At 39.4% G+C, this 26,560-nt stretch overlaps 1 protein-coding gene across 1 annotated transcript in view; it reads right to left on the bottom strand.

The window, feature by feature from the left end:
* Window positions 1–197: 197 nt before the first annotated feature.
* LOC136862785 (aristaless-related homeobox protein) overlaps window positions 198–26,560 on the bottom strand; it is a 210,342-nt gene continuing 183,979 nt past the window's right edge. The window contains exon 7 of the mRNA XM_068226517.1: window positions 198–727. Coding sequence (XP_068082618.1) covers window positions 501–727 — 227 coding nt within the window. The 3' untranslated portion in view covers window positions 198–500. The remainder of the gene's footprint in view (window positions 728–26,560) is intronic.

Here is a 26,560-nt window from a genome sequence, read left to right as displayed (position 1 = left end):
ATTATTCCTAATAATTCAAGTATGGTATGCTTTGACTACAGAAATGTAGGACCATGCTCAGAGAAAATCATTTCTTTGTACATTCTATGGTAAATATATTATATCATGAGAATATTTGTCTAATATTGTAACTTGAGATATATAAAATATAACCCAACAAGTAATTTACACCTAACAACTTGTGTAAATTTTCCTATTATCAATTTATTCCGTTTACCATACATACCTACATGATCATTTTCACAATAAAAGTTATTATTCACTGATGGTCTACGCACTAGGATCCCTTTCACTCTTTGGTTGTACAGGTGGTATTATTATTCTTAATAATTCAAGTATTGTATGTTTTGACTACTGAAAGGTAGGTACTTTCTCTGGGGAAACCATTCCTTTGTACAATGTATGGGAATTACGGAGTCTCTTCAGAATATTTCTTTAATAGGTATTCTTTGGAGAGTCTCTAAAGTAATATTTCTCTGAATGTTGTGGCTAAAAGGAAGTTATTCTGGTGTCAACATGGTCGGTGAGTGGTGCTGGTCCTTGTTAGGTGGTTTTAATCTCAGTAAATCTGAATCTAATTCTCCTGATTCTAGTGGTTTCTGCTGTGAAAGATGATACGGTGAGAAGCCTCCCCAGTCCATTCCAAGAAATATTCCACTTGTCCCAGGTGAGGAAGTTGATAAGGAAGAACCAACGCCTGGACTGAACGGTCCCAATGGACTTCCACCTGGAAATATGCAAGAAGTTATGGACTGATATACAGTAATACATTGCACTTATATACAGGTGTAAGCTGCAAAACCAAGTTTATTAGCACAAGAACGTGATGTAGGATTAAGTTATTCTGTTCCAACATATAGTTTTCACCACTCTTTGGAAGAATTTGCCATGGCGTGTTTTTGCAGAAAGGCTTGCGTAATTATCCAATATGACAAGTTACACAGTGTGACTACTGTTAAATGAACAACTTACCTAGAATTTTGATTTAATTTAGGTAAGGATTTGATTATTGCAGCGGAAAAGTTGGTTTACTTTCTTCGACTTGAAGAGTATTTTGTGAATAAAGTATTAGAAATAATAATAATAATAATAATAATAATAATAATAATAATAATAATAATAATAATAATAATAATAATAATAATAAAATTGCTACATGAATTCCTGTTATTTTCTTGGACAGGAAGCAATAAACGAAATGTATACACAATATCACCGAGAACTCCTATTTTGAAGTAAAATATTTTCTCCAGAATATAAGTATTTTATCGCCGGTAGTATTAAGTCAGGGAAAGAATAGCGTTATGACTACCTCGGATGTTTGGAGATATTTACAGGGCGTTTATCTACATGGGAAGTGAATCACACCTTTATAATATTTACAACTGTGTCGAATAAAATATTAAATGCGAGGAACATACAATACCATGCGCTCTGATCTTTCTAGTAACCATACATTCAAGTTAACGGACTGTATAAGACTGGACGCAAAGACTCTATGTAATTAGTATCCGTTAGGAAATTAGAAGTTCAAGCTGTTATGACATACTTTGCTTTGTTTTAAGTGACTTTCGGTTAGTGGTGCTATTTAAGCAGTATGAAATATACAGATTCATTCTTAAATAGAAGACAGCGGCTAAGAAATGTCAAAAGAATACAGGGTTAAGTAAAACTAGTGAGCCAGAGGTTAATTTGTCTAGGATTGATTCTTTTCAGAAATCGATGTTTAATTCGAAAGTGTTTAGATGAATACTTCCGATTGTGCTTTTGAATGTTAAAGTAGTGATTATATGAATATATTTTATGAAATTACCTCCATTCCAGATATCGATCTAAAAATAAAAACTGTGGATTTATAAACTAAAAATCAATTATAGTTATTGTGTACCATACTGTTACGCTTTCCAGTATTCCGTACGCAAACCAGTGAGAACGAAGTAGGCATCTCATCAACTTAATCCGCCCACCCGACAGCCCTGAGTCTTTCAAAAGTAACCGTGAGCACTCTCAGTAATATTCTGTGAAGCAGGTTTTTGACCTTGCTTGTACAAATTCAAAATGAGTGTTTAATTATAACGGTTTGAAGACCCACAATGGACTGGGTAAATCTAGCGGCAAGGAGGGATCGTGGCATGGAATGTGCCCGAGATACCAGCTTCGATTCTGTAATAACTAATATCCCGGCTTTCAGGACCATTTGTTGGATCACTCGGCGATTGGGTATGGTTCCCTAAATGCGACATAAATTCGACCCAACGACATGGAAAAACTGGACACTTTCCGTTCGATCCAGTAATAAAACTGCTTATAATGGTGGATTAAAAGTGGGGTAAATTGGAGATTTCTCCACCTCCCCCACCGCTAGTGCCTGGTAATCTCTGCTGAGATGTGCTGGGTAAGAGTGTATACTTAACCTCACATGATGTCATATTCTAACGCTGGCTATGTGTGTAAGCTTGAGCTGACAGGGTTGGATTCGACTCCAGACCAAACCTTACAGGGTCACTAAACGTACAGACCCAAGTTCGATGCTCAAGCTACCTGCATAATGGAGCAAACTTAACCCAGTAACCGACGTCATCACGTAACCTACCTTAAGCTTACACATTCGAAGTTCGTCAACCGGCCATACAGCATATGAGAGCAATCTTAACCTTACTGACTTGGATTCGATCCCAGGCTTAACCCAACTGCCGTACTAGGCAAGATGGCATGCTATATAGAGGTGGGCACCATAATTTACTCAAGATGCTTTCATCTTTTTATTCGTGTTTTCCTGTACTTGGAACCTGTTTCAAAGAATGTATTGGGTGTTTTCTTTATTTAATAATGTCTTACATCTATTTCTGAAATTTTTGACTTGACTTGGCAACAACAGTCACCACAATGGCAAATAGTTTCTTTTCATTTTTCATGCGAGTGATTCTTACATTGATGTAATTCTATATACAGACATTTTTTCCAATCAATCTTCAATTTTGCTGTAATTATCATGAAGTGAATCACCTATCATCGTTTCTGGGGTGTTATTTTTGCATTTTGAGTTCAAGAATTTCATGTGGCGGTGTGTTTATCAGTGGAACATCTGCTAACGTATCTTTTGAGGCAATGGAGCGAAAAAGTGACTTAAGAGAAAATATATTCTCAGAGAGACATTGCAAGGAGATTTAATATCTCTCAAAAATCTGTGAGCAATATTTAATTGAGTTTCACAAGGGTAAGTGTTCAAAGAAAACAGAGTTAGAAAATGCGGACGCAAGAAAATACTTGCTCCTCGGGCTTTAAGGAAATTGAAGAATATGTGTCTTGACAGCTTGACAGCTTGAAAAAACATGAATTGGAATTTCACCCAGAGGACTTCAGCATTGGAGTTTTGCAGACTAGAAGATGGTATCCTTGTCTTTTATAACTGTTTTATTATAGTTTTACTTCAGTCCACTTCAGTACAGTCGTGATTGCATTATATATTGTGTTGCATCAACATTTCAATGAGATCTCAATTTCTTTTACTCAGTTTTGCAATACTGTATTTTTACATCTGCCTCATTAAAAGCAGCAAATATTGTTGGTTTGTCTTTCAGGTAGTATTCAGTGTGTGTCAGAGGTACCAGTCAGTATGTACAGAGAAGACTCGATGAAGAGTATAAATTACAATATGTGCATCAAACGGTTAAGCATCCTACTTTTTTCATGGTTTGGGGCATGATGTCTGTCTGTCTCTTTACTTTATATAAGGCACCATGAGGCAAGACCAGTATTTATCAGTGCTCCAAAATCAACTATTGCCTCAGGCTCATCAGTAGTTTAGAAACATCAGTGGTTTAGAAACACCTTCGTGCATGATCGGGCACCGTGTCACAAAACAAGGACCTTGTCAACGTTTCTTCTAGATAATGAAGTCACGGTGCTCCCATGACCAGGTATTTCTCCAGATATGAACCCCATAGAAAACATATGGGCAATTCTGAAACAAAAAACTGAAACAGAAAAATGTTACAACCAAAGAACAACTGAAACGCGAACTTATCGAAATGTGGGATAATGACACTGATGTATGTACGGCATGTATACATCTTGTGGAAAGCATGGCTGAAAGGCTGGAAATGTTGAGTAAGAACAAGGTGATGCATACGAGGTTCCAAAACACTTAAGGTTCAAATGCAGTGTGTGATAAGCGTAGGTAAAGTAAAATATATAAAGAAAGTCATAATGAGTGCATTTTTTTGTTATTTGCTTTACGTCGCGCCGACACAGATAGGTCTTATGACGGCGATGGGACGGGAGAGGCCTAGGAATGGGAAGGAAGTGGCCGTGGCCTTAATTAAGGTACAGCTCCAGCATTTGCCTGGTGTGAAAATGGGAAACCACGGAAAACCATTTTCATGGCTGCCGACAGTGGGATTCGAACCCACTATCTCCCGGATGCGAGCTCACAGCTGCGCGCTCGTAACCGCATGGCCAACTCACCCTGTATGAGTGTAATAATTTGGCCACCTCTGTATATTGCTCTTACGGGGATAACTATGGAGAAGTACTTCAGCGGCTCACAGCTTGTGACTTAGGACCTATTGGTCCCATAGGTCTAACTTTGGGGAGCTGATGCAAGAGCTACTGGGTAAGATGGCTGCTAAAGATTACTGTTATGGGGCTAACTCTGGAGATCTGAGCTACCTGAGGGGCTCTCAACTTGTAACTAAACACCTATTGGTCTTGTCGGACTAACTATGGGGAGCTGACGGAATGGCTATTAGGCAGGGTGGTTTGCTGATTGTTTGTTGTTTAAAGTGGTCTGACAGCCAGGTTATCAGCCTTAAGCAAGATGGCTGCTACACATTACTCTTATGGGGCTAACTCTGGAGAGCTATCTGAGGGGTTCACAACATGTGACTTAGAATCTATTGGTTTTATCGGATATGAAGAGAATAACAAGGGCTACAAGGCAAGATGGCTGTTATACATTGCACGCATGGGTCTCTCCAGAGCTACCTGAGGGGCGCACAACTTGTATTAATGATCTATTGTTCTTTTCGGTATAACGCTAGGGAGCTGAAGCAATGATAACTAGGCAAGATTGCTGCTACATATTGCTCTTATGGGGCTTACTCTAGAGTGCTACTTGAGGGTCTCACAACTTGCTGTTCTAGCACCTCCTTCTCCAAACGCCTATATCATGTCTACAATTTTGTCATTGTTTCTGGGGTTCTTTGTTTGTTTACTCCTCTGAATAAGTAATGTCACATGACTTAAAGGAGAACATCAATACAACTTTACTGTGGAAACTATAACTTTTACAAGCTAGGTCTATTGCAAAATGGTTCACAATCTCCTCGTTAGATCTTTCGTCAAATTCTGATGTAGAGAAAACCTACTTATTGACACTGTCGGTGTATTCTGCAAACATGCTTCTGTAATACTGGTGATACATAGGTGGAATATGATTAGCATTACATAAAGTTATCGAAGCCTTCTTCTTGGCTTCAGATATGCCATAGGGCTTCTCATAAGCCTTCTGCAGTTTCACGGATCCTGTCAGAGGACAACCCCTGTGACTTGTGATGATCCACTGTCCCTCTTCACGATAGTGTGGTATATTCCAGGATGAATGGCGCATCCTTCCTTGTTAGTATCACCTTGATGCAAGTCCATACAATTTTGCCTCTTTGTTCAATTTTGTTGAGTTTGCTACCTATTTACCAGCTTAAAGCTTCAAATAAAAATCATCTATTTCCATCTGCGTGACCATATATGGATTTCCAGACTTCTTAGCAGTTTTTATGATCGTTTTCCATTGTGCCGGGACGTACATGGGTGCAGATCTCAGAGCTCTTTTCTTATGTTTTCGATCACAATATGAACTGAACCACATGACAGACTGCGAAGAACTTACGGGTTATAGAAGAAATGTTCATCGTTTCATCTAACACCATCTGTAAATACAGTGATGCTATATGTTTATTTTTATTTTGACCACAACAGTTATCGGAGTAAAGTATCACAGGCTTTTCTGCACAATGTACTTTATAAGAAATTCACGATCACAGGACCCTGTTTCATTGGAACCTCTTCTTCCTACGGTTTCATCTCAAACAACAGAAGCCATCAGAAAGTCCTAGGTCGTATACCGTGAAATTGTAAACAGACATCCTTCTTTTGTAATAAGAGGAAGAATTGTTCACTTCAGGAGCATTTAGATCTGTCTGCAAAGCATAGTAGGCTGTTACACATTTCTGTTCAATAGCAGCTAATTTGTCAAGCTATGTCTCCTCCCTACTCTTTAATTTGCTGTATTTGTGTTTATCATAACTGCTTTTCAGTAATTCTTTGTCATCATCAGTTGCAAGATTGAACGCTTCACACTCTCTGCTTTGTTCCAGCGTTAGGACATGAAAACCTATGCCGTACTCTTCACTAAAAATCTGACTCTACACATGAATATTAACGCTCTGCAGGTTTTTATCCTTGCAGACTTCAAGAGAAATCCTGTGCATAGCAGCTATATTTAGTCCTTCATCAGTGTACTCCCGGAGTGATTGTGCCCGTAAATAGTGCGATTCTCTACGAGGGAATGATTCGGTGTGTCGTATTATTTCATTCCGATTTTGATCATCTAATTATTTATGATTCCCATGCCTCGCACTCTTGTCACCCTCAGTTACATAACTAAAAGTTTTGCTAATAGCTGACGTGACCAAACGATCTCCAGTATCAAATGTTGACATGAACATCCTCTTTTAAACTCTTACATGTTCATTGTTATTTCTAAAGTAGTAGGCCATTCTAGGTAGCCTAGTGCTATCATGTACGTCATACCTGTATGCAGGCCCAGTTTTCTCAGTGCTGCTTGCTATAAACTGTCCCTGACTGGTCTTGACAACTAACTGCCGGAAGTTCCTTATGATACATTTTCTGTCTTCCTCACTTACTTTAAATTTACATCGAAGCCGACATTTATCACCGCAGGGTGGTTTAAATGTCGTAGCCGGCATGGGTTTATCTGCCCCATTGATAAATTTCTCCCCCAAATTATTTTTTGTCTTCAGAGCATTTCCTTTTCCAAATCGTGAGTTTAGGTCTCCTTACTTTCCTTCCTTTAAACAATAAACACATATTTGTAAAAATTATCGTGAAGCAAAAAAATGAGTTCTTTTAATTCCATGCAATTTTACCACGGTTTGAAAATGTATGAATACTCTAGCTGTAGTACCTGTCGTTGAACGGACAATCATATAGTATGTGCAATGTTATCTAACTCCACGGCTACTTTCCTTCAATATTCAGGCATGCTGTTTTACCCGGGACGCAGCAGTAATCCCATCTATCGGAGATGAGTGGCAGCAGAATATATAAATCACATCACAACAATGGTCAATGTCATGTTATGGTTGATCAGTTTTATTAGCTTTCGACATTATAAATTCTTCACATTTAGTTTTGTTCACCGAGCTGGATAGCTGCAGTCGCTTAAGTGAGGCCAGTATCCAGTAATCGGGAGATAGCGGGCTCGAGTCCCACTGTCGGCAGCCCTGAAGATGGTTTTCCGTGGTTTCCCATTTTCACACCAGGCAAATGCTGGGGCTGTACCTTAATTAAGGCCAAGGCCGCTTCCTTCCAATTCCTAGGCCTTTCCTATCCCATCGTCGCCATAAGACATATCTGTGTCGGTGCGAAGTAAAGCAAATAGCAAAAAAAATATTGTTCCGACTATGTGATATTATATGCTCTTCACATTTAGTTTTGTTCCGACCAAGTGATAGTATATGTTCTTCACATTTAGTTTTGTTCCAACAATGTGATATATGTTCCTCACATTTAGTTTTGTTCCGACTATGTGATATTATATGTTCTTGACATTTAGTTTTGTTCCAACTATGTGATATATGTTCTTCACATTTAGTTTTGTTCCGACTATGTGATATATGTTCTTCACATTTAGTTTTGTTCCGACTATGTGATATTATATGTTCTTGACATTTAGTTTTGTTCCGACTATGTGATATATGTCCTTCACATTTAGTTTTGTTCCGACTATGTGAGATTATATGTTCTTGACATTTAGTTTTGTTCCGACTATGTGGTAGGCCTATATATGTTCTTGATATTTAGTTTTGTTCCGACTATGTGATATATGTTCTTCACATTTAGTTTTGTTCCGACTATGTGATATATGTTCTTCACATCTAGATTTGTTCCGACCATGTGATATTATATGTTCTTCACATTTAGTTTTGTTCCGACTATGTGATATTTTATGTTCTTCACATTTAGTTTTGTTCCGACTATGTGATATTATACGTTCTTCATATCTAGTTTTGTTCCGACCATGTGATATTATATGTTCTTCACATTTAGTTTTGTTCCGACTATGTGATATATGTTCTTCACATCTAGTTTTGTTCCGACTATGTGATATATGTTCTTCACATCTAGTTTTGTTCCGACCATGTGATATATGTTCTTCACATTTAGTTTTGTTCCGAATATGTGATATTATATGTCCTTCACATCTAGTTTTGTTCCGACTATGTGATATATGTTCTTCACATCTAGTTTTGTTACGACTATGTGATATTATATGTTCTTCACATTTAGTTTTTTCCGACTATGTGATATATTTTCTTCACATTTAGTTTTGTTCCGACTATGTGATATTTTATGTTCTTCACATTTAGTTTTGTTCCGACTATGTGATATTATACGTTTTTCACATCTAGTTTTGTTCCGACCATGTGATATTATATGTTCTTCACATTTAGTTTTGTTCCGACTATGTGATATATGTTCTTCACATCTAGTTTTGTTCCGACTATGTGATATATGTTCTTCACATCTAGTTTTGTTCCGACTATGTGATATATGTTCTTCACATCTAGTTTTGTTACGACTATGTGATATTATATGTTCTTCACATTTAGTTTTTTCCGACTATGTGATATATTTTCTTCACATTTAGTTTTGTTCCGACTATGTGATATTTTATGTTCTTCACATTTAGTTTTGTTCCGACTATGTGATATTATACGTTCTTCACATCTAGTTTTGTTCCGACCATGTGATATTATATGTTCTTCACATTTAGTTTTGTTCCGACTATGTGATATATGTTCTTCACATCTAGTTTTGTTCCGACTATGTGATATATGTTCTTCACATCTAGTTTTGTTACGACTATGTGATATTATATGTTCTTCACATTTAGTTTTTTCCGACTATGTGATATATGTTCTTCACATCTAGTTTTGTTCCGACTGTGTGATATTAGGGAATCGAATATAAAGGGAGTCCTTTCTTCTTTCATAACTCCCTCTTGTCTTATTCTTCAAGCGATCGTTCCTTTACGACTTTTTCTCTTTTTTGCAATGATCTTCACATTTTTCCTTGTCAATATGGACCGATGACCACACGGTTGTACTCCTTAAAAAAATCTTGACAAAAACCATAGCCTGACAACACGACTGAAGAATATTCCCATGTAAGCAATGCTCGGCGTTGATATGACTAAGCAACAAAAGTCTAAATTCATTAATTCTGATGATGATGAAGATGGTGCTTGTTGATTAAAGGGGCCTAACATCGAGGTCATCGGCCCCTATTCATGAATTCTATTAACACAGTCAGTACGGTAAAACTATATACGACATAAATGAACGGAAAAGGTATTCTCTATAACATTCGTTATATAGTATATTTCAATAGGACCAATAGCGAAGGCATTTAAAAATTAAATTGCAGGCGCCTTCCCATTAACTACCATTTCATCTAGAGTGAATAAAAGTATTTATAGCTTAGACTGTAGTGCCTTATTTTCTGACTTTACATACCTATTTTCATTCAATTCTGCTCATGCATTTTCTCGTGGTTTCGCATGGATATGGACTTAGTAATAAAAATAGAAAATCATGAATATCTCTGTTATCATAGCTGGTACGTTAAAAATATATAAGTAAATGATGGGAAATGTACTTCTATATACATTTAGTTATCTAGTATTGATCGATAGGACCACTAATGACATAGGCATTTGAGAATTACACGTTAGGACTTCCCCTAAACTATCATTTCACTGAGCGCGAATACAGTTATTTATAGAACAGATTAAAGAGCTTCCCCAAATTTACATACCGATTTTCATTAAATTCTCTTCAATCATTTTCTCGTGATGTATATATAAAATAAGAGTTTTGCATGTACAATGCTAAGAATTTGAAAAGAATGGTATTTCTGTATCAATCAATCATCAATCAATACTGATCTGCATTTAGGGCAGTCGCCCAGGTGGCAGATTCCCTATCTGCATTTAGGGCAGTCGCCCAGGTGGCAGATTCCCTATCTGTTTGTTTCTTTCGGTCATGTCCATAGAAACAAGGAAATGCATTTTTTACTATTCCGTAATTTCTGTCTGTCTTTCTGTCTGTCTATATGTATGTATGTATGTATGTATGTATGTACACGCATCACGAGAAAACGGCCGAAGAGAATATAATGCAAATCGGTGTGTAAAGTCGGGTGATGAACCACTACAATCTAGGCTATAAATTATTTTATTCACGTTGAGTGAAATGGTAGTTTATGGGAAGGCCTGAAATTTAATTCTCAAATATTTATGTTGTTAGTAGTCGTGTCTTATTGAAAATCGGTATGCAAAGTCGGGGTAATAAGTCGATATAATCTAGGCGATAAATAATTGTATTCACTCTGAGTGAAATGGCAGTTTAGGGGAATGTCTAAAACTTAATTTTCAAATCTTTATGTTATTAGTGGTCGTATCTTAATGGAAATCGGTAGACAAAGGCGGGAAATAAGTCACTACAATATAGGCTATACATAAGTATATTCACGCTGAGATAAATGGTAGTTTAGGGAAGGCCTAAAGTTTAATTCTCAAATATTTATTATATTACTGGTCGTATCTTCACGAAAATGGGTATGCAAAGTCGGGGAATAAGTCGCTATAATCTAGACCATCAATAATTTTATTCACACTGAGTGAAATGGTAGTTTAGGGGAAGGCCTGAAATGTAATCTATATTGCTCAGAATTTGAAAAGAATGGTATTGCTCAGAATTTGAAAAGAATGGTATTGCTCAGAATTTGAAAAGAATGGTATTTCTGTATCGGTCATGTCCACAGTAACAAGGAAATGCACGTTTACTTTTCCGTAATTTCAGTCAGTCTGTCTGTCTGTCTGTCTGTCTGTCTGTCTGTCTATCTGTCTGTCTGTCGGTCTGTCTGTCTGTCTGTCTGTCTGTCTGTCTGTCTGTCTGTCTGTATGTATGTATGTATGTATGTATGTATGTATGTATGTATGTATGTATGTACACGCATCACGAGAAAACGGCTGAAGAGAATTTAATGAAAATCGGTATGTAAAGTCGAGTGATGAACCACTACAATCTAGGCTACAAGTTATTTTATTCACGCTGAGAGAAATGGTAGTTTAGGGGAAGGCCTGAAATGTAATTCTCAAATAAGTTATTTATGTTATTAGTGGTGGTATCGATAAATACTACACAACTAACATAACTTTAGTTATGTCGTAAGTTAGTAGTAGTTATGTAAGAAGTTATTAAATTTCCGATCACTTATGTCTTATACATTGTTACCGTACCGCATATAATCACAGAGATATTCATGAATTTGGATTTTTGTTACTAATACCATACCAGCGCCGAGTCACGAGAAAATGGGTAAACAGAATTTGGTGAAAATCGGTATGTAAAGTGTGAGAATAAGGAACTACAGTCTATGATATAAATAATTTTCTAAGGCGCCCTAATATCACAAAGTCGAAAGAAAACTAATGTGAAGGCCTGTAATATAGAAAGCTCATAAACTTTATCAACAATAACATTACATTGACCATTGTTTGTTGTGATGTGCTTCTTGTCTTCTGTTTCCACTCATCCCCGATAGATAGGATTACTGCAGCGTACCGAGGTTTTTTAAAATTTGCTTTACGTCGCACCGATACAGGTAGGTCTTATGGCGACGATGGGATAGGAAAGGAATACGGGTGTGAAGGAAGCGGCCTTAGATGTAATTAAGGTACAGCCTGGTGTGATTGGTGTGAAAATGGGAAAACACGGAATACCATCTTCAGGGATGCCGGCAGTGGGGTTCGAATCCACTATCTCTCGGATGCAAGCTCAGAGCTGCCCGCCCCTAACCACACGGCCAACTCGCCTGGTCGTACCGAGTGTAACAGCCTGCTTATATATTGGCGGGAAGTAGCTGGGGAGTTAGATAACTTTCTTCTTTAGCATGCCATTCCTCTGGTTCATACATTTTCTGATATTACTGGTACGTAACACACTGGTTCATCATAGCATTCGAGCTATTCAATCCCTACTCTGAGGCACTGATTGAAATTTGCAGTGTGAATATTTAACGGAATAATGACAGGGGAGTGTTCACGGCAGTCTGGGACCTGGTTATTCCTGCTCTGGAACTTTGGACTGTTAGATCGGCACCGTAGTACTGTTCGTTGAGCTCTGGAACTTTGGACTGTTAGATCGGCACCGTAGTACTGTTCGTTGAAAGTGAGAAAGTGTGCGGTTTTCTGTTTGATCGAGTATTTTATATGATAACATTGCTTTCAATCGCTGCATTCCTACTGACGGTTTTGTAAAGATCTATGTTGAATTCAGTTAGGAAAACCACCAAGTCAGTCTTTCTGAGAAACCCGTAGCGAAGCACGGGTACTACAGCTAGTATATATACCAGGTGGCTCACGGACGCCGTACTTTCTACTTATGAATGTCCCGCATGCATAAGTGATGTGTGGGATATCTACCAACTGATTTTAACAGAGGAACTACTGGCAGCGGCAGGTTACGTCAGAATATGAAGAGATAAGAAACAGAGTCACACTCGCAGCATGTTACTCAGCGCTGCCGGTCGAATGCACCCCTTGCATTAGTAAACATCGTTTTCGACCGCATAGTTCTAGGCTGGTGTATGCTACAGCCGCACTATATTTGCTGTCTGCATATCGGCAGTAGCTAGTGTGATCAGCAGCGGTGAATACACAGACATTATTTTAATCTGGACAATCTGATCGGAATGCAACAGAAGCTCCAAACAGACGTATGCCTTCTACATACGTACTTCACCGAACAGTATTAGTTTTTGTTTCATACATGCAACTCTTCCATCGAGTGGAATGTCTACACGTGTATAAATAAATAAGTTATTAGATTTCATTTTCTACACCTTTGGCGTGTCTACAAACAGTAGCGGCGATTAGGGGGTGCGGCGAGGAGGGACAGTCGCTCCCCTCCCCTTCCACTTTGTGGAGTACACATTACATTCCCATTTCACTTTAGCCAGCTGGAACTAGGAATTATTTTAACAAGCTGTTTGTACAAACCTTATTATCTTATCTGGTAATTCCTTCGTTTATTTTCTTTAATTATTAACATAATTATTGACGGAAACACGCACAAAATGCTGTTCGTCGCCGCTAACCAATTTGTATAGCACTACGGCAAGTAATGGAGACTTTGCCTGTGCTGTGAGGAAGGGTAGTAGGGGTATATATTGTTTGCAGAGGTCGTGGCCACTGAGTTATAATTCACCCACTTGTCGCGCGCATTCATCAGTCTGGCAGTCTCTTTAGTGTCTGTTAGTTTCTTAGTGAGTATTCAAATACTTAATTATTTTTAATTGCATAATCATGCCGTACTTCTATGTAATTATACCGGGTGAGGTGGCGGTGGGGTTACGGGCGTGCAGCTCTGAGTTTGCACTCGGGAGATAGTAGTTTCGAATCTCACTGTCAGCAGCCCTGAAGATGGTTGTCCGTGGTTTACCATTTTCACACCAGGCCAGTGCTGGGGCTGTACCTTATTTAAGGCCACGGTCGCTTCCTTTCCACGTGTAGCCATTTTCTGTCTAATCGTCGCCATAAATCCTATCTATGTCGGTGCGACGTAAAGCCAATTGTAAAAAAAAAATATTTAGTTGTAATCGTATTTCAACAGGAGCTAATACCAACGTTCCTAAGTTATTTCATTGTGTTGTGTTATTTATTAAGTAAATGCCCCGTAGTATGTTTGTGAGACCTGGTGAAAATTTTATTATACAGCACTGAATCAAAATCTCAAAAAAAAACTATTGTTACGAATAGGTGTAATCCACGGGGCTGATTAATTACATTTACTTATAAAAAGCATAATACAAACGAAATAATTTAGTCCGGTGAATGTAAAGTTGGTATTCTCTCGCCTTGAAATTACAATTACAATTAAATATATCTGTTTTTACAATTGACTTTATCTCGCACCGACACAGATAGAACTTATGGGAAGGAAGCAACCGTGGCCTTAATTAAGGTAGGCCTACAGCCTCAGCGTTGACCTGGTATGAAAATGGGATACCACGGAAAACCATCTTCAGTGGTGTCGACAATGGGATTCGAAACCACCATCTCCCGAGTGCAAGCTCTCAACTGCGCGCCCGTAACCCCACGGCCAGATCGTCCTGTACAATTACATAGATGTACGGCATGATTATGCAATTTATAATCATTTAGTATTTTTTTTGCTAGGGGCTTTACGTCGCACCGACACAGATAGGTCTTATGGCGACGATGGGATTGGAAAGGCCTAGGAGTTGGAAGGAAGCGGCCGTGGCCTTAATTAAGGTACAGCCCCAGCATTTGCCTGGTGTGAAAATGGGAAACCACGGAAAACCATCTTCAGGGCTGCCGATAGTGGGATTCGAACCTACTGTCTCCCGGATGCAAGCGCACCTACGCGCACGGCCAACTTGCCCGGTCATTTAGTATTTGCATACACACTAAGAAACTAACAGACAATAAAGAGACTGCCAGACTGACAAATGCGCGCGGCAAGCGGGTGAATTATGACTTCGTGGCCACGATCTCGGCAAAAAAGTGTACCCCTACTACCCTTCCTCACAGCACATGCAACGTCTCCACTACTTGCCGTAGCGCTATACAATAAAGGAAATATTTAGCATATAAGACAACAAGGTTGTACAGATAGCTTCTTACACTGAATGACAGAGCAAATGCAACACCAAGAAGGAGTGGTTCGAAAGGGATGAAAGTTGGGGAAAAAACAGAGACGGCACGGACGAATAACTGATGTTTATTTCAAACCGATATACAGGTTACACAATGCGCACGGCATCGACTCAGTAGGATGTAGGACCACCGCGAGCGGCGATGCACGCAGAAACACGTCGAGGTACAGAGTCAATAAGAGTGCGGATGGTGTCCTGAGGGATGGTTCTCCATTCTCTGTCAACCATTTGCCACAGTTGGTCGTCCGTACGAGGCTGGGGCAGAGTTTGCAAATGGCGTCCAATGAGATCCCACACGTGTTCGATTGGTGAGAGATCCGGAGAGTACGCTGGCCACGGAAGCATCTGTACACCTCGTAGAGCCTGTTGGGAGATGCGAGCAGTGTGTGGGCGGGCATTATCCTGCTGAAACAGAGCATTGGGCAGCCCCTGAAGGTACGGGAGTGCCACCGGCCGCAGCACATGCTGCACGTAGCGGTGGGCATTTAACGTGCCTTGAATACGCACTAGAGGTGACGTGGAATCATACGCAATAGCGCCCCAAACCATGATGCCGCGTTGTCTAGCGGTAGGGCGCTCCACAGTTACTGCCGGATTGGACCTTTCACCACGCCGACGCCACACTCGTCTGCGGTGACTATCACTGACAGAACAGAAGCGTGACTCATCGGAGAACACGACGTTCCGCCATTCCCTCATCCAAGTCGCTCTAGCCCGGCACCAGGCCAGGCGTGCACGTCTATGCTGTGGAGTCAATGGTAGTCTTCTGAGCGGACGCCGGGAGTGCAGGCCTCCTTCAACCAATCGACGGGAAATTGTTCTGGTCGATATTGGAACAGCCAGGGTGTCTTGCACATGCTGAAGAATGGCGGTTGACGTGGCGTGCGGGGCTGCCACCGCTTGGCGGCGGATGCGCCGATCCTCGCGTGCTGACGTCACTCGGGCTGCGCCTGGACCCCTCGCAAGTGCCACATGTCCCTGCGCCAACCATCTTCGCCACAGGCGCTGCACCGTGGACACATCCCTATGGGTATCGGCTGCGATTTGACGAAGCGACCAACCTGCCTTTCTCAGCCCGATCACCATACCCCTCGTAAAGTCGTCTGTCTGCTGGAAATGCCTCCGTTGACGGCGGCCTGGCATTCTTAGCTATACACGTGTCCTGTGGCACACGACAACACGTTCTACAATGACTGTCGGCTGAGAAATCACGGTACGAAGTGGGCCATTCGCCAACGCCGTGTCCCATTTATCGTTCGCTACGTGCGCAGCACAGCGGCGCATTGCACATCATGAGCATACCTCAGTGACGTCAGTCTACCCTGCAATTGGCATAAAGTTCTGACCACTCCTTCTTGGTGTTGCATTTGCTCTGTCAGTCAGTGTATAAATAATTCCTAGCTCCAGCTGGCTAAAATGGAATAAATGTCATATTTACTCTACAAAGTGCGGGTGGGAGCTACTGTTTGTAGACACGCCAAAGATGCAGTAAATGAAATCTAATAACTTATTAATTTAGACACGTGTAGACATTCAATTCGATAAAAGAGATGAAGTGCGGGTGGGAGCTACTGTTTGTAGACACGCCAAAGATGCAGTAAATGAAATCTAATAACTTATTAATTTAGACACGTGTAGACATTCAATTCGATAAAAGAGATGATTGCATGGAACTAAAACGAATACTGTTCGGCGAAATGTGTGTGTAGAAGGCGTACGTCTGTTTGGAGCTTCTATTGCATTCCGACCAGGTTGTCCAGCTTAAAATAATGTCTCTGTATTCACCGCTGCTGATCACACTAGCCATTGCCGATATGCAGACAGCAAATATAGTGCGGCTGTACCATACACCAGCTTAGAACTATGCGGTCGAAAACGATGTTTACGAATGCAAGGGATGCATTCTACCGGAAGCGCTGAGTAACATGCTGCGAGTGTGACTCTGTTTCTTATCTCTTCATATTCTGACGTAACCTGCCCGCTGGCAGTAGTTTCCCTGTTAAAATCTGTTGATAGACACCCCACACATCACTTCCTCAAGGCAATATTTTTGGACCTGTATATTTTCTTATATACATATAAATTATATGAGTAAAAAAAGTGGAATCAGGGATAAGGTTTTTTCGGATGTTGTTATTCTGTATAGAGTGAGAAATAAGTTACAAGATTGTGAGCAACTGCAAAAAGACCTCGCAATGTTTTGAGGTGTTCAGCAGCCAATTGTATGATGAAAAACGGGGTGGAATGTCAGGTTGTGAGTTTTAATAATAGGAAAAGTCCTCTCAGTTTTAATTATTGCGTTGATGGGGTGAAAGTTCCTTATGGGCATCACTGTAAATACCTATTGTCGGTGTTAATATAAGGTTGTGAGTTTCAATAGTAGGAAAAGTCCTCTCAGTTTTAATTACTGCGTTGTTGTGTTGAAAGTTCCTTATGGGGATCACTGTAAATACCTACTGTAGGTGTTAATAGAAGGAAAGATCTTCATTGGGGTAATCACATAAATGGGATTGTTAATAAAGTGTACAGATATATGTACATGGTTATGAGGATGGGGGTATTTAGGGGTTGTAGTAACCATGTAAAAGATAGAGCACCTAAGTCTCTGGTAAGACACCAACTACAGTAACGTTCCAGTGTATGATTTGAGAAATGGAAAAAATCCAAGAAAAGCAGGATGATTTTTTCTGGGTGATTTCCGACGAAAGTGTAGCGTTACGAAAATGTTGCATATTTTGGGCTGGTAAATCTTGGGGAAAGGAGATGAGCTGCTCGACTAATTGGTACTGTATGTTCCGAGCTTTTAGTTGAGAGATGGCATGAAATGACATTAGAAGACGAATAAGTTTCAGTGGTGTTTTTAAAAGTCGTAAAGATTACAATATGAAGATAAAGTTGGAATTCAAAAGAACAAATTGGGACAAATATTCGTTTATAGGTAGGGGAATTAGGGATTGAAATAATTCACCAAGGGAGATGTTCAATTAATTTCCAAATTCTTTGCAATCTTTTAAGAAAAGGCTAGGAAGGGAACAGATAGGGAATCTGCCACCTAGGCGACTGCCCTAATTGTAGATCAGTTTTGATTGATTGATTGATTGATTGATTGATTGATTGATTGATTGATTGATTGATTGATTGATTGATTGAATTGTATTATACTACGTAAAGTAAGAAATGTGGTAATTATGATAATAAAATGTGTACTTATGAAAAGGAATATTTAAACAATATCGTGTTACTCATAATTTGGGACCGTTTGCTAACATTTCTTGTAGGCTGTGGAGAACAGAATAAAATTTCTGAAATACTTTGATACAAAATTAATTAGAACTCTTCTAAAAATTCTATTATCTCTATATTCACATAAATGAATATTATTGCCTTTACTTCTCGATTAAACTCAGAATATACGCACAGTTATTCAATTGACAGTAGTTTGTGTAATACGTTGAAATACAGAAGAAGTAGGAGTTACACTTATTTTCGGATACTGTAAACTAACATTGTGAAAAGGAAGAATATTTGAGGGTGATCACGATTAATTATATCGCATGTATTAACTGTTCCATACACATTGCGAACAAGGATATTTTCCCTGTGCCGAACTTGTTGTACGGTATTAATAGGATTCCTATAACTTCGACGTCAGCACAGATTTTCCAAGCGAGTGCTTCATACTTAAGATATGCCGACAGTACTTTCATGCTTGCAAATATCTCTTCCATTTGAACTGAATGGCCACGAGAACGGACGCATTCTCATTATGCAGTAACACTCTTTAGGGGCCAGTTTTGAATGGATCAGTAAATGTCTCCACTGAGTAGGTTCATGTTGCATTCCACAGAAGTGCATTAAATTGTTTATATTGTGCGATAAACGAACGAATCGTTCATTGAGAATAAATGAGCTAGTTTTTTCTCTGTGTCTGAACCATGAAAAATATATTCCTTGAGCCAGAAGATTTTAAGCCGGAAGTCAAGCAGTCTCGAAGTCTCCTTGTGCAAATTCAGATCACTTTCAAGATCATTACGTTCACTCTGAAAGAACCGTCGTGGAGTAAAGTCATCTTCAGGCTTTTACACATGCAGTAGTAATTATTGTCTTCAGAGATTTCATCAGTGTCAACATCATTTTCCGCCATGTTTTCTAAGTCATCTGAAGGAAGGCGGACACGCAGATTTCTCCATGATGCACTTAGCTAGTAGCTGAATATACAATTTGAAGACACGATTTGTTTTATTATTTTTCTAACAGTATCCAGGATGATTAGTTACATAGAAGTATGAGTCAGTAATGTGGTCCTTACGCTCCCTCCATGCCATTGCAAACGGGATGGTTTTTTTTCTTTTCTTTACTTCACAACCATAACCACTCAACACAATAGGAACAAACAAACTTCCTTTGTCGTCCATGAGTTGCTCTGGTCTGAAGATTTGTCATTAAATTAGCATTGTGATATTTCGTCAAATATACGCAGGCTGATCAACAAAGACTGAGACTGATTTTTTCCTGTAGCTTCCGTGATTGTTTCCTATCTGTAACATAAATATTTGAAAATAGCGGTATTTTATGTATAATGTCCGTAGGCGCCAGCACTCCCGTATCGTTAGGTTGGTAGTAATGCTCTGTTGTGTAGACGCTACGTGCATTTCGCTTACCAGACAATGGAGGTGACGCGATAGGAGCAGTACAGCGCAATCATATTCTGTTTTCGTTTAAACCATACAGCCACTGAAACTTAACGAAAGCTGAAGCATGCGTACGGTGAAGATACACTAGCTCGTGCAACAATATTTAGGTGGTTCAAGGACTTCAAAGAAGGCTGACTTGTGTGGTGGGCCTGGCTTTTCAGCTTCTGCTATGACTTAAGTCAACATCAACACAGCTGCTGTGATTGTCCGTGAGGATCGGCGGATAACGTTATGTAACCTCAGTGAAGTGTTGAGAATTTCATATGGCAGTGCCTTTACGATTATGCACAATCATCTCCATATGACCCAAGTTTGTGTCCGTTGGGTGTTACGTCTGTTGACTCCCGAACAAAAGGCTGTGCGAATGGAGACAAGCCGTGAGGTGCTGCGGCTCTTTGCAGATGAAGGGGATGCGTTTTTGAAATCGATTATCACTCTGAAACAGTGCTCAAGAAATGTGAGGCGATTCTCAAGGACCTGACAAAGAATGGTCTGCAGCATGTGTTCAAGGACTGGCAGAGACGCTATAAAATGTGCATTGAAGTTGGAGGGGGCTACTTAGAGAAAGAACATGAAAACATTGAAGTGGAGTAACAAACACCTGTAAAAAAATCAGTCTCAGTCTTTATTGATCAGCTCTCATGTGTCATGTACACACACTTGCTTATGGACATTGTAAGCTAACTATTAAAGCTGCATTCACAATAGGAAAACAAGCGGATAACAGCTCTGCAAATGAAAGTGTCTGAGATTCACAACACCTTTTTTTGCTTGTGGCTTTACGTCGCACCAACACAGATAGGTCTTATGGCGACGATGGGATAGGAAAGGCCTAGGAGTTTGAAGGAAGCGGCCAGGGTTTTAATTAAGGTACAACTCCAGCATTTGCCTGGTGTGAAAATGGGAAGCCACAAAAAATCATCTTCAGGGCTGCGGATGGTGGGATTCGAACCCAATATCTCCCGAATGCAAGCTCACAGCCACGCGCCCCTAAACGCACGGCCAGCTCGCCCGGTCACAACACTTTTAAGGTCAGGCAATAGCATCTAGCAGCTACAGCAGTTGTGTCAACATTAATGTTTACATGTGTTCATTGAGAAATTTCCTTCTGACAGTGCTTATTTTCTCCTGGCACATATGATGCTCTCAGTGAAGTATCTCTGAAGTCAACTTAGCTCCATTCGGAAAACACTAGCCGTGATAGAAGGAACAAGGACAGTCGTCGTGAAATGAGCATAAGAATATAAACTAATAACACATTTTCAATTATCTGACACCATGCGGACTGGCGTTCTCATAGCGCGAAAGTGTCATTCTTGTGACATGAGATTACATATTTTAAAAATAAAGTAGTTCGGTGATATTTGACGGTGCTCATATACGCCAGCCTCGTGGAGGAACTTTCCATTTTTTAAGTAATTAATGTTATTGGGTTTATGACCTACTAACTTCTTCAGAGTTTTCATAGAGACGCCGGGATGCCGGAACTCCGTACTACATGAAATCATTTACGTGCCTCCAAAATGAGGATGAGGGCTTATAGCGTTTCATAATCTGATTTGTACAGGTATAGGGTGAGCTGAATTTGAAAAGCTTGATGTTAAGGAATTATTCCATCTTTCGACGTACGGAGATACCTCTCAAACAGTAATCTTTATTCATATTGATGGTAACGTTCAGTGGTAGTGGAGCAGAGTGAAACTAAAGGAGAAAATTCAACAAGAATCTAATGATACATCGAGGGCGATATGTGCTGAAGGAAAAATAGTCGAGTTACACGTCGTAATTGATGTAGTTTTCAGTACCGGTACCTATTTCTCATTTGTACAATTGTACTCAATCATGTACTCACATGCTTACGCTTTAATTGGCATTTTAAATGAAACTCCAAGAAGGCGACGACATTCTTTTGTCTGTTAGTAGGACATTCTGTATAACAATATGGCAAACGTATTGATAACTACATTATTAGAACAATTAAATTGCGTCCTCCAGCAGTCTATCAAGCATTCAGGCAAATGTGTTATCCGTTTGATGTAGTACATGGGAAATGATATGCAGTTGGTCACTAGCAAATAACGCCGGCGTTTTCTTTAGAGATATATACGGATAAGTACTTCATTCCGGAAGCAAGCCAAAATCAAGGTGCCATTGTTATCAGGATATGTGTACCAGTGTATCTCGGACGTCATCATCCAGATGCTGACGTGTATCGACGACTTAATCGGGGTATGAGAGAGACTCGCTTTACACCAGCACAGGCAATGAATCCTATTTATGTTTACCCCACCTCAATCAATCAATCAATCAATCAATCAATCAATCAATCAATCAATCAATCAATCAATCAATCAATCAATCAATCAATCAATCAATCAATCAATCAATCAATCAATCAATCAATCAATCAATCAATCAATCAATCAATCAATCAATCAATCAATCAATCAATCAATCAATCAATCAATCAATCAATCAATCGGCCAGGTGGCAGATTCCCTATCTGTTGATTTCCTAGCCTTTTCTTAAATGATTTCAAAGAAAATGGAAATTTATTGAACATCTCCCTTGGTAAGTTATTCCAATCCCTAACTCCCCTTCCTATTATAGAATATTTGCCTCAATTTGTCCTCTTGAATTCCGACTTTATTTTCATATTGTGATCTTTCCTACTTTTAAAGACGCCACTCAAACTTATCCGTCTAATGTCATTCCACGCCATCTCTCCGCTGACAGCTCGGAACATACCACTTATTCGAGCAGCTCGTCTTCTTTCTCCCAGTTCTTCCCAGCCCAAACTTTGCAACATTTTTGTAACGCTACTCTTTTGTCAGAAATCATCCAGAACAACTCGAACTGCTTTTCTTTGGATTTATTCCAGTTCTTGAATCAGGTAATCCTGGTGAGACTCCCATACACTGGAACCATACTCTAGTTGGGGTCTTACCAGAGACTTATATGCCCTCTCCTTTACATTTTTACTACAACGCCTAAATACCTCCTTTAGAAGTAATAATACAACGGCTATGAGCAGACGATCCAAGACTCAATACATGCGAGGATGTGAGATAATTTGGTGTCTTGCTCTCAATAGTGCATTTGATCCTAAAAGAAGACGATATTTACCAATGTGATTAAACAAGACTTAAGTATTTGTGCCCGCGAACTCTCTCGTCGTATAGAAAGCATTACAAACGAATAGGAGAGGTACGAACCTCCTTATGCCTAAATTCTGGATGGGCAAAGTACTTTCATTCCCGATAATGTGTTCAATAAACAAGAATTCCCACTTTTGAAATACATTCGTGACATATATTGCACACACAATCCTTAATATTGAAATAAATTTATTCTGCAATTTCATTACAAATAGGGTGTTTAAATAAAGTCGTAGTTAGGGAATTTCAGGTAGCTCCTCGAAGTCAAGACGGCGTCGTTCGATACCCGACTGGTATAGTTTACGTTCGTAAGTTAATTTTATATTATTATAGTTTTAATTACTCTAATTTCATTTGCTTTTCCATATAGTAGTATTCGACTTAATGAAAATTAATTTTATGACATGTTCATTATTTTATCACTTATTTCAGTTCAGTGTTTCTCATTCATTTATCCTATCGTAAATAAATTTCATTTAAATAGAGTCGGTCTATCTTGTGTAGAGTATTCCTTAGCTAGAACCTTACGTACCTCATCAAGATGTGGTAGACTACGCACCAGCTGAGAGAAGAGGAGATAGGTTATTACTCGAGAGGTGCAGGGGACTAATATGAGCTCATCACCTACTCATGCAAACGATGGTAAGGAAGAGTCATCAAGTGCGTTGGACATTAAATACTTGGGATGATATCGTAAGTGGAATACTAGGACTGTATCTTTTTTCCAGAGCCTCTGACTGGAAAAAATGTACCAACTATTCGTCCTAAATATACTTTGTTTCTGGAGAATATTTCTTTGCTAAACGATAGACTATGTTGTTGCAGCATGAAATTGCGTTACTTCATTACAGTTTAGTATCAAGACCGACAGTTTAAAGTCAGTTTGGTGACGGTCGATGGGTTGAGGTCTCCTGATCAACAAGATTACTGGTTCTTACGCCTATGAATGAATTCTCATAGATCCCCTTATGACTTTGATAGACAGGGAGATATTAAAATCATTCGAAATACATAATTGTGGGACTTCAGGCAACCGTTAGCGCGATATATATGCAGCATACGCTGGGCGCTTTGAATAGGCCGTGCTGGCTAGTGTCTAGCCGTGGACGGTGGGCACTTCGACACTTTTTAAGCAAATCAATTTTAATATTTATATTTGGCCTGTTTGTTTTAAGAAAGTAAATAACGTGCAGGGCAGTATTACTGGGACAAAAGTGGATAATAATTTCTTCATGCTGTGTTCTTTTTATGAATTTGAGAGAAAAGAAATTTCTAGCATTTACATGCGTGTGTTCGGTATCTAATTCATTGAAAAATGAAATGCCGTATGGCTTTTAGTGCCGGGAGTGCCCAAGGACAAGTTCATTTAATTCATTAATTAGTAATGTAGCATTATAATCTCTTGTATCTAATGTTGTACTAATAAGGTAACGTTTCCTTTCTTACGCAAATGCAAAAGTGGTGAATTTAAAAGTACAAAGATGAAACGAGTTCAGTTTTCAATCATTACATACCCCATAGTTTGTTTATAATTTTCTTAATATCCCAGAGGTGAAATGTACAGCAAGATGCATTTCCTATGCTTGTCATGGAAATACCAGGATATCCTTTTATGAATAAATGATAATCTTTATTTTCTCCAGACCTTTACAATAATGAACCTAATTGATCTAAAAACGAAAAAAATAGCACAAAATAAATAAAAGGTTAACTCCATCTACGAGCTTCTTACCGGACGTGTGGTCGCACGTGTTTCCCTATCACTACCGACCTAGGACAATACTCTCTCGAGTAGGATAGGTCCCCTCCATGGGAACACATACGCCACTCCCTCCCTCCCCCACCCACTGTTAGCCAGTAGTGGGGAAGTCCTCCTTAACTTGCACTGAGTTGAATGATTCTGATTCACATTTCATGCAACTGGATCATCCACTATCTAGTTCGTTGTCTCTCTCCACTTGACACGCCAGAGATTTAGCTTTTAATGCAACTGTACATCTGCTCCTAATTCTACTCAAAACCTTACATAAATTACCAGCACACTTCCATTCTTCCACTAACCGCTTTCAAAGTTTATCATCATTAAAAGGTTGAGCTATCATTTTCAACTGCTGCTCAGTCATAAATATACGTCTCTCTTCATACGTTTCCTTGCACACTGTCAATTACTGAAAATCCTCTATTTGATCACCACATAATATAAAAAAAGTATTTTTCCTTTAACTTAGTCCAGCCGCTATTTACATATATATTCCTAATATCCACCATATTAAGCCTCTTCTCTCCATCCTGTTCACATTTGCCACTCTCATATTCAATACCTTATTTAATCTCATATACATCTTTAGGATTGCTCTCTTTCTGCATTCGGCGAGCACCTCTTGTTCTGCAATGTCTCTTTCCCTCTTTATCACATGCTTCCAATATACACCAGTTCTCCTCTCCCGTTCTATATCGTAAGAGTCCCCTAATTCCAGTCTATCTAAAGCATTTTTCACCTCATCTACTCACTAATCACCATAATTGCTCTTCTTAGATACTGGTAAGCCGACTGCAGAATTAGGCCCCCTCTCCTTTTCTCGGTCTGCACCAGTAACTAAGCACCCTTTTTAAAATGTCTATCTTGATATGCTCTTTATACTTAACACTTGCTACTGCGCTCGCGGCGTAAAACGGGAACTCCATAACAATCTTGCTGAACTTGGTCCCTATTTGTTCTAATATCCCGCACTCGTTTTCAACCCCGCAAACCTCAGAACTGTACAGCATTCTACTCTTCACCACTGCATTAAACACCGTTCTTTGTATATCATAATCTACTCCCCGAAATTTATTTTCCAGTATCCTAATTACCGAGAGTGCTGCTTGGCCTTTCTATTTAGCTCGCCTAATTTGTTCAACCCACCTACCATTTCTACTTATCATCATCCCCAGATACTCCATCTTATCCAGCACCTCTATTTCCTCCCCCATTTGATCCACTTTACCAGGTTTGATTTTGTTACCTTTCCTATAAACCATCACCTCTGTCTTGCTACTGTTGATCATCAGTGACCATTTCTTCGCAAAACAACAAACCTCGTTCACACTTCTCTGCAGGCTCCCAGCTGCCAACGTCAATAATAATACATCATCGGCAAAAAACAGCCCTGGAATTACTTGAACCCCTACAACTCCCTGTGGCTACCTAATAAGTCGTTAACAAACAACAGGAAACGAATTGGCGACAATTTACACCCCTGTATCAGCACAACCTTCGATTCAAACAATCCACTAATCACCCCATCCTCTACCCTAATGCTACAACAGACATTTTCATACATGTTTTTGACCAAACTTCACATCTTCCCCCAACACCTCCCCTCCCCATTTTTTAAAACAAGGCCTCTGCTCACTGTATCGAACGCCTTCTGAAAGCCGATAGCTTCTATAAATATTTAGGTACCTTCTTTTCTCACTATTTATCTATTATTGTTCTAATAATCATTAAATTATCCGTTGTCCTCCTCCCTTTTCTAAAGCCACTCTGTAATATCAATAAAATAGAGTAGTCTTCCGCCCACTTCCTCAGCCTATCAGCCAAGGTACCCGTGTATACCTTGCTCAGAGAGTCCAACAAGATTATACCTCGATAGTTGCTGGGGTTGGCCCTCTCCTTTGAAT

This window comes from Anabrus simplex, chromosome 2 (assembly GCF_040414725.1).
Source record: "Anabrus simplex isolate iqAnaSimp1 chromosome 2, ASM4041472v1, whole genome shotgun sequence".
Lineage (NCBI taxonomy): Eukaryota > Metazoa > Arthropoda > Insecta > Orthoptera > Tettigoniidae > Anabrus > Anabrus simplex.
Note: the sequence above shows the minus strand (reverse complement) of the source record. Positions and strands in the feature narration are given on the sequence as shown.